At 35.3% G+C, this 9805-nt stretch overlaps 1 protein-coding gene across 5 annotated transcripts; it reads right to left on the minus strand.

Moving 5' to 3' along the window:
* Positions 1–4528: 4528 nt before the first annotated feature.
* LOC102631296 (U-box domain-containing protein 5) lies at positions 4529–9805 on the minus strand. Of its 5 annotated transcripts, none has more exons than XM_006466746.4 (7): positions 9536–9803; positions 9155–9277; positions 8894–8974; positions 8128–8313; positions 7587–7694; positions 6005–7110; positions 4529–5601 (listed from the first exon to the last, which is right to left on the minus strand). In XM_006466746.4, the coding sequence occupies exons 3-7, from the start codon at positions 8948–8950 to the stop codon at positions 4845–4847; spliced, it is 2214 nt and encodes a 737-aa protein (XP_006466809.1). In that variant the 5' UTR covers positions 8951–8974; positions 9155–9277; positions 9536–9803; the 3' UTR covers positions 4529–4844. The 5 variants fall into 5 exon arrangements, with proteins under 5 accessions (XP_006466809.1, XP_006466808.1, XP_006466810.1 ...); XM_006466745.4 differs by having other exon boundaries at positions 9155–9358; XM_006466747.4 differs by lacking the exon at positions 9536–9803 and adding an exon at positions 8438–8595 and having other exon boundaries at positions 9155–9506.

Below are 9805 nucleotides of genomic sequence, written 5' to 3' on the forward strand. Positions count from 1 at the left end.
CCTTTTCTGTAAATCATGGACAGATGGTCATTTAATAAATCACAAAAATGATGTGATGGATTTACATCTGTCCTACCCATCTAAAAGTCAAAAGGCCATAGCTTTTCATATGATAATGATAATTATTAATAATTTTTTGATAATAATAATAATAATAATAATGTTCATCTTAAACTTGCAACACTTACTTTCTCAGCTGATGAGAGACGCTGAGAGTCACTCCTGCTAGCGGCACATTTAGCCCGCCCTCGTACGTTGCCTAACTTCTTGTTGATCTCTGACGCTTTCGAAGCATCTGCTGCATTCTCTTGCGAGGGCCTTTTGCATCCCATTGATTCCATCGCTGCATCTGTTGTCCTTTCCTCGCTACAATCTTCTCCTATCGCAAACTGAAATTGCTGCAAGCTCAGACATATAACGAAAACTGAAATTTTGTAAAGAGTATGTGTGTACATATTGGAATTTGGATGAAACGATTGATGATGGAACATGGACGGCATAGCAAGAGTAATGAAGGAAATGGAAGCCAATTAGGAGGAGAAAAAGGGCTGTGCCTGTGACTGTGGGCTATTAAATGCTACTGTCGCAGTGTCTTAATCATCATGTGATGTAGGAATGTACTGTCTACAGAAGAAATTGTACAGGAACTTAGGGTTGGAACTTGGAAGGGTTTCGGGCCTTTTGGCTTATAAGTTGGGAAGCGACTTGTTTGTCTTTGTTTCTGTTTTTGTTTTTTTGTTTCTGTTTTTTTTTTTAATGAATTCTCTCGTATGATGTTTTTGACCGTTACTGCTGATTGATAGTGATCCATCATTTGATTTTGGGGGGACAGAGAGAGTTTAATGAGAAATTTTACAATATATTTGTGCTATTACAATTAATTAATACACGTATGATATGAGTAATTGAGTTTAATATAATCATTATTTACATAATAATTTACAAAATAAATACACTCATATCTCTCGACATTATTTACATATTATACGGGTGACATGATATAATATGGCTGTGTTTACTTGCTGGAGTGGGAGTGGGAAGTGTGGATTCCTCTTACTCCAGCGTTTACTTCCTTAAAATGAGAAGGGAGTGGAAATCCCACTCTGTGGGCCCCACTCATTTTTGGAGTGGGGAGGGGGAGTGGGACTCCCATTATCCACTCCCACCTCTCCCTTTTTTACCCTTTTATTTTTTTAATTTAATTTAATTTTATATTTTATAATTAATAAAATAAAATAAATAATATTATATTTAACTAAATAATAATTTGCATTGATTCTAAGTTAAAATTATTTTAAAATAATATTATTATATTAATAGAGAATTAATAAATATAATATTATTATATTTATTTTAAAAATAATAGTACTATATTTATTTAATATTAATAATAATAAATAGTTTATTCTAAGAAAATATTAATTTTGTACTAAATAATATTATATTATTATTTTATATAATAATAAATTTAATATAATTATATTAAATAAAATAAAATAAGGTTTCATTTTATATTAAAATTAATAATTTATTGTTCATAATTAAGAATATTAATAATTATAATAAATTTACAAAAATAATAAAATAAATATTATTCATTAAATATATTTTTTATTAGTTTTGTAATTAAAAACTATAATTCTTTAAATAAGGATAAAATTGTAATTTGAAATTATTTACTCCCAATCCAAGACAAAGTAAACACATAAATTGGATTCTGATCTCTATTCCATACTTCCATTCCAGTGTAAGTAAACAACCTACTCCCACTTCCACTCCACACTCCCAATCCTAAGATTCCCACTCCTCAAGATTCCCAATCCAATCTAAAAAGTAAACACTACCTATATAGATTCTAAAATTTTTGAGAGTTTAAGACACATAGTGGAAAGAGGGGCTTGTGGTTAATGGCATCTTGTCTAGTCACAACAACTGATTTTTTTTCAATTATAGATATCAAATGTTTCGCCGTAACAACACATACATACATCCGTGTGTATTGAGTGAGCACATTTTTATTTTAATAAAATAGAAACATTACTATCAGATAAAAGAAAATATAATCTTTATTATATTAAAAATAAAATATAATCTTTAATATATTAAACTTTATATATGTTATTTTTATATTTTAATATATATATATATATATCCTCACTTTGTATATCCTCGTTTTTGTCATGTTGTAATCCTATCGTAACAAATATGAGCTAACTCAAACTTATTTAATTTAATAATTGTAAAAAATCTCAATCATAATTCAATTCATGTATTATTATGTCATCGGATCATGATAAATTTTATCATTTTTTTAATTATAAAATATCAGTAGATCGTAATTGTAACCACAGTGAATCAAATTGACGATGGCATAATATTCGAGTGGATTTAATTGAACATTCCGTGGATGAAAGAGTAAATTTGTAAAAGGGAATGGTTTTTGTTTTTTTGCAAGAAAAATAAGAATGGAATTGAAATTTCTACCAATTTGTTAATGTTGCAACTCCCGAGAAGGCAATGGAAAGATCCTACTATTTTCTTTCGATAGAGTGCAAGCATAAGGCCTATTTCCGGCACGTTTAATAACTAAGAAAAAGCGCGAGTTGTTTTTTTCTATAGAAACGTAAGCGGTCCCGCTAGGATTGTCATCAATCGCGATGTGATTGTTGCCAACGCCAATCGCGTCATATTAATGGAGGGCCAGATGATTTTACTCTTAATCCTTTAACAAATAACTAAAACAAAACGGAAACCAAGTCCCATTTTTCTCCCAGTTCCCACCAAAAGCAGCAAATCCTGGAGCCTCGGACTGGCAAACTAATAGTCTCCAGGCCAAAAACCCAAGCTTGCAAGAAGGTTTTTTCAATTGACACAATTACCAAGTAGTAGAGTTATGTAACCAATGCAATGGGATGTACTTATAAGGACTTATCAAGTCAGAGTCGAGACCACTCCATGCCAACTCCACGCTTTGTCACTGTATCTAGGACGTGTAGGCAAACTTTGCTTGCAAAACCAGATTGATTTGATATGACTTTTGTGGTTTGCAGGCTTTTGCTTGTAAATGAGACAGCTGGGAATTGAAGCACTTTTTCAGGGAAAAAAAAAATGAAAAAGAAACGAAGAAAAGTCATTATACTGATGCTGAAAGATTTTCCGTGGATTCGACCATGAAGGTTCCCATTTTCCCACTTCCCTATTGTTTGAATCAAGCATAAAGCCCAGCCAAAGGCAATTTCTTTTGACAATTCTTCACGATGATAAAGTTTTGCCAGTTCAGTTTGTCCAGTTGGAAACAAACTTACATTACGTATATGGTTTCTCTTGTGTCTTTCTATTACGGTCACTTTCAAGAGTTTTTAAGTAACCTCTCCTTCCGGAAGGGAAAAGTAGCCGAAGAAAACATCAGTGGGCAGTAATTTTCTGACTCTTTTCTGATTACATGCACTCTCTCTCTCCCTCCATAATTAAGAGTGAAATGACAGATCAAGTTACGGATTAATGCGGAGATTTGGGTATGATTTTTCCTATCAGGTCAGGTAATATCAAAAGAATAAATGCGAGCAAATCTGCCTCTGGAGACGTAGTAGACTGTAGACCTCAGCTGTAGAAGGTTCACGAAAGCATAATCGTAAATCAAGGAACGCTAACATCTTTTCAGCTTCGGCCATTGCCTGATGTTAGCGTTCCTTGATATTAATAAGCCCCACTTCCACTTCACTCATATGTAACATGCAATCTTACTCCCCTATGCATGCAACAATAACTAATATACTGTTCCTTCCTCTCGATTAATGAAAAGATATACACATACAGCAATAACATCATCTTTGATGGTTTCAACTTATTGGGAAACAAAACGGCCTGACTGGCGACAATGATCAGTGACATTTCACTTTGCTCCTCCTAGCCATTTAGGCACCACCTTATAAGGAGAAACCTAACCAAGTTTGGTACCATGATGGAGACGCTCATTCGCTGCTTTATGTGCAAAGAATATTTGGCTCTCATTTTCTCTAAAGCCATACGGGAACTCACACCAAACAAGGATATAATCCAGGATTTTCTGAAATTACAGAATCTCAATTGTCCTAAAATTTTAGATTTGACTCCCACTATTTCATACTTCCCCTCAAGTTGGAGCGTAGAGATCAACAACGCCGAAATTGCATATATGACGATGAAAAAGATCCCGACCGTCCCGCGAGGCTTAGTGAACACATCTGCAACTTGCATAGAAATGTGGAGCAGCAGCAACTGAAATTGCCCCCTGCTTACGCAGAAAACGACAACATAATTCAACTTGGAACGCGCATTTGAACTTCTGCTGATGACGCGTGCTATACTGCTATTTCTGATATTCAATTGCAATATGTAGATCACTTGACCTGAAATTCGATACACTAAAACTACTTTTGGTCTCGTGGGGTCGAGAATTATGCACCAAGTATCACGTCCAATTAGATTTTATGCAGTTAAGATCTCAATAAGATAAGAAAACGGGCTCAATATTACGAATAGTAGAACATCAAATAAAGCTGCACATTCTATTGAAAAAAAGAAACAGTAGAAAATTGGTGACAGGTACATCACAGAATACAACCAGAGCTCATAAGAACTACATGTTATGGACTAGCACTATTCAAACCATTCATCAGCTAACTAGTTATCTCTAATCTATCCTGAAGAGAACTGATGCCTCCAGCCCTGGAGAAAATTCTAACCTCCTCCCTACAGATGCTCTGCTATTTGACTTGTATATACATTCAGTCTACCACAAAGTTCAAAAAAAACAAACCTTGAAAGAAGTGAGCTAAGATCCTAGTTTTATTCCTTCTTTCTAATCACGAGAGAACTGATTTTTTTGATAACTTAGGAAATTTCCATCCAAAAATCCTTGAAGTCTTTGAAGATGGTTTCTCTTTCCTGGGGTCACTACTAGCATCTTTAGAGGTGTCTATCTCAGAACCAAAACATTGTTGCTCAACAGAATATGCAACATCTCTTAAGAGCCGGAGCAATTCCAATGCACTCACCTTTGCTTTGTCATTTCCATTGACAGATATATTGACAAGGGAAGGGATAACACCTTCATTCATGACCAACTTACAATATTGATCACGTTGTGAGCATAAACAAAGGAGAATGGCTACTGCATGTTCTTGGTCCTCCTCGCTACCAATTTCAAGTAGCTCCGCTACAGAAGGTAGGCACCCACTGGTTTCAACAACACAAACCCTAGCATGTTCAGCATTGCACATGTTTTTCAGTATAACCAAGCAACTTACTGCAAGGGTTGCATCTTTCAGAAATGGAACCAACTTTGGAAGGAACTCCGAAGGTGCAATATGAGATTGAATGCCAACATCTGATGACAAGTTGTGCAGAATTTTAATGGCAAGCTCCTGAAATTTTCCATTATGAGAGTCAAGCATGTTTAAAATGGAAGCAAGAGCACCACTTGCTACAATTTTAGATATAAAATATGCATAGCTAGACAACGCTACTAAAATGGCAAGGGTCTCTTCAGTCGCTGCTGCTGAATGAAGAAAAGACGCCAGCAGACTGAACAAATCCTCATTTAAGTATGGTATTCCACTCCTGCATGAAGCAGCATAGAGCAGTGAATAAGCATTATATAAAACTATTACCAAAATATATATAATTAACAAATGAGGACAATGGCTCAAGAGAATTAGAAAAACTATTTTATTTTCCAAACTGTCAAAAGTTGTAAAATTGTGTGGTCAAAATAACAATCACACAAATGAGCATGCACACAGTACTTAGCAAAAATACTTGCCAAAAAATTCAAGTGTTAGATTAGTTGACAAGAAAGCTTTCTCATTTGTACAAACTCTGAAGTCATAGTAAACTGAATGAAATAAGAAACTTCTCGGACAATTTACAAGATACTAAACACTATAAATAACCTTGAATTATAAAATTGGTTGCACGTGAAGAAATCTCATTGTAACAGATGCCCACCAAAAGAATAAATTACCTGTTTTTGCTCACAAATGCCAGTAGCAACCGACATCCAATTCTTTGGGCCCTTGAGTCATGTAAATCTCTTGCATCCCTTAGAAATATAATGAGAGGTTCAACAAAATTCGTAGAGGACAGAGAATGAGAGACTTGATTATCGCGTTCCAAACGGGTTTCATAATCTTCAATCACCTTGCATTGACAATCCCAATTAAGCTCGGTAAGTCTGGATAAATCTATATCATGTACATTAGTCCACAGTGGCATCCTATTTGAGCCATCTGCAATCTTATTGGATGAAGTATCCGAACCGTAGCTGGTATCTAAAGATCCAAGTGACATATTGCTGATGTCCAATGGAAAATGTAGATCATTCATAGAACTACAAAGGCTAGAAATGGAAGTGGAAGAAGAATCCAATGAAGGAAGAGCAGCTTTCTCCAAGCTTGGGTCAGAAATGGTGATTCCGTACTTCATACACCACTTTGATATCAGATCCTTCATGGCTGTGTTCGGAGTCAGCGACTGACGTACCAGCTTCATTTTAGTTTTTGGACAGGTATGATTACCCTCCTCAAACCATTTCTGAATCCACATCCTTTCAAATGTCTGTCCTGACTCAATGACAACAGGATCATACATCAATCTCAAAGATAAGGGACACTTAAATACCTCAGGGATTACAGATCTACTTAAGTTGTTGGTTTGAGCTCCAAACTTCCTATCTCCTACACGAGAATCGACTTCAAAAGACTGACTGCAAACAGTATATGAACCCTCCTCCTGAGCACAGGCATTATCTTTCTGCTCCCCCAGAACTGAATTTCCATACTTTTTCAACAGATAAAAAAGATATTTTAACACCTTTATTTTGGATTGGCCACTATCACCAACTTTATCAAGCAGCTTCTTAATAGATCTTTTCTCAATTAAGATGGCCTTTGGTGAAGTAATACAAAGCCTTGAAGCAGCAAGTTGTAAAGCCTTGATTTCTGAGAACTCCAGTGAATCTGTTGCAGACACGTCCTCCTGGAGCAATTCCCGCAAAACCTTTCCAGCCTCTTCATCAGATGAATCCAGGATAAAAGTTGCTTCCCTAAGATCATCAATAATTTGAGAGATCTGCAAATGACATTTAGCATTAGTTCTATCAAAGTGCAGCGTAAGTAAAAGAAAGCGTTTGGAAGAAAATAAAGAAGAATAATTAGGTGAACTAAGACAGAATATGTCAAACACTGTTTCTGAGCAATGAAGAGAGCAAATAAGAACAAGATGCTCCAAAATGAAACAATTAAACTGAAATCTATAATCAACAATTGGACTAAATCAGGTCAAATCAGAATAAAAGAAAGAGTTCCCTCCAAGGGCTTCTATGTTATAATCAAGGTATGTCCATAGGGACCATTGTCTAGCACAATAAGTGCAAGTACATGGTTTTGTCTTGAGAGCAACAAGTAAAGAAAGAGTTATTAATGCTAGGGCCAAAACCAGCCAACTCGTCCTGCACCCTGCTCCAGTCACCAGCAAATGTCCACTATCCACCAGAAATAAATATAACAGAAAACAAAATGTTTTTAAAGCACACAGGGTTAACTAACCTCAACTGCCAGCATCACTGGCACCATGCTTTCAATTTGGCTTAAACTCTGCTCCATCATGTTCGTCGATCTCATACACCTCGAGACTATCACACCGCCGGTTATTGCCTGAAATATGCAATTACCAATCATTAATTGACAGATAATACCACATAAGCATAACTGGAATAGTCCCATTAAGTTTTGAACAGTTTTTCACATGACATAAAGTTAGACAAGAAGCAAATGTCTATAGATGATTGTCATCAATAAAAGATTTTCCTAAGATATTGCAGAGTACGTAGAGCTCCACATTGAAAGCTGAAATGAAAGAACACAAGCCAATTACAGGTAGAAACTCTAGCCATTAAATCACTATGTATTAATTAGTCTCAGAAAATATTTGCTTTATGCTTGATAGAAAAAGTTGAGAGATATTCCCATTTTTATTTCTTTCTTTTCTGCGTCTACTTGAGTGACAATTATTACTCTGATTACATTTAGAAAAAACTGTTCTTACCTCCCACCCATTCTTTATAACAAATCAAAGGCATATACACACCAGGTAGAGTTTACTAGACTCGCTGCAGTACTGAAGAAGTGACTTGGCCTTTCCAATTGCATTGTTCAACAGGCACAGTGCCTGAACTCCAGATGAGCATCGAGGTCGAGCTGCTTCAATTTCTGGAAATACCTTTGCAATTCTTTCTACAAATTTGCTAAGTTGTGTGCACATACCATGATGTACCTGCAATCATAAACCACAGTTCATGAGCAATTGTGGTCCAAGGGGATATATAAGCTAAATTAAGAGCATTTGAAACATTCAAAGATGCAAATGAGCTGAAACTCGCCCAGTTCCATAGAATTACCATGCTATCCGTTGTCACTTGAATAAATTACATCACTGTACCTCTCCATTCTCTTTTCAGTGAAATACCAACTTAATTTAGAGACAGCTAGAAGACTCCGTTCTACTTGCTTAACTGAAGACATATTAGAAACTTTCTCATTCTGTTATTGTTCCTAGCTTCAAAATTTTCAGTAAAAAATTGAACTCATTAAATCACAGAAACAACAAATCATCCTGTTTCTTCAGAAGAATAATAATCAATTGCATAAGCAGCAACTATATGTGATTCCATTCATACATTCTGTTTGTGATATACACATATGTGATGGCCAAGCACATAACAAAATGAGTAGTATAGAATTAAAATATCTTGTTTCTCATGGAAACAGTCTGTAAAATGTCAATGGTGCAGACAAAACAAAAAGACCAAACAGTGAAACCCAAGCACGAAAAAAAAAAGGGAGAAATTTCATACCTTAAAGGAAGTAGGAGAGGACCAAATTTCTACAATCTCAGACTCATCAGTCCCCATTAAAAAGCTTAGCAACCCGGATCCCTACATTGAATTAACAACCAAAAGCGTCACAAACATAAAACTTGTGCATATCATGCAGCAAATAAACTATTATGCTGTACAATTGAACAAAGTGAAAGGGTAAATAAGCATAAAGTTTGGATTTTTAGTTCATCAAAAGAATAACTTTAAACTTAAAGAAAAAGGAAAAAAGAATACTACCTCAACCCAGTAAAGTGGAAAGCACACATCAATGACAGGAAGCCACAAGAACAAATCAACTTTTGGCAAAATATTAGGCTGTGTCTAAGCAAAACGGAAACAAGCCACAGCCAGCCTGAAAAACTGGGGAAAATGGAAAGGAAAAAAAAAAATCAAATTCCAAGCAGATTCAATTCAAGTAATCAAGTATCTTCCTAGCAGCTCCTGCAAAGTTGAGTGAGTCATCAACGACAAGGCAAAAGCAAAGTTCCATTCAAACTGTTAACATGAGATAGTTGACTCTCGCAGCACTGCGGAGTTTTGCTTTTGCAGAGAAGAAAATAAGAGAGGAGGCCAGAAAATATTTTTTAAAAAAAAATAATTAAAAAAATGACAACTTACCGGCGAAAATTCAACGAGATTATAAAATCATCGTCAACCACTCAACTAGGTGTTTTTTTTTTTTTTTTTTATAGTAAAATTCAATAACATGATCAGATTTTTCTTTACTTTATTGGTCGTCTCGCTCTATGACCTGAAGAAGAGTTAAAGGTACAATATATTGATAACGTTGGTGAAAAAAAAAGTTCGAACAGCCATCTCAGCTTCGTGACAACACTCCGATGGCCGCGATCACTTTAAATCGTAGATACATATTAGAAATGATGTAGA

Source organism: Citrus sinensis, chromosome 7, assembly GCF_022201045.2.
Source record: "Citrus sinensis cultivar Valencia sweet orange chromosome 7, DVS_A1.0, whole genome shotgun sequence".
Taxonomy (NCBI): domain Eukaryota; kingdom Viridiplantae; phylum Streptophyta; class Magnoliopsida; order Sapindales; family Rutaceae; genus Citrus; species Citrus sinensis.

Coding starts and splice junctions, on each gene's coding strand:
- LOC102631296 (XM_015525798.3), bottom strand. CDS start 8,950: ATGGGGACTGATGAGTCTGAGATTGTAGAAATTTGGTCCTCTCCTACT. Junction 7,695..8,127: donor AGTCTAGTAAACTCTACCTG/GTGTGTATATGC, acceptor TGCATATTTCAG/GCAATAACCGGCGGTGTGAT. Junction 5,602..6,004: donor GCATTTGTGAGCAAAAACAG/GTAATTTATTCT, acceptor TGCTTCATGCAG/GAGTGGAATACCATACTTAA.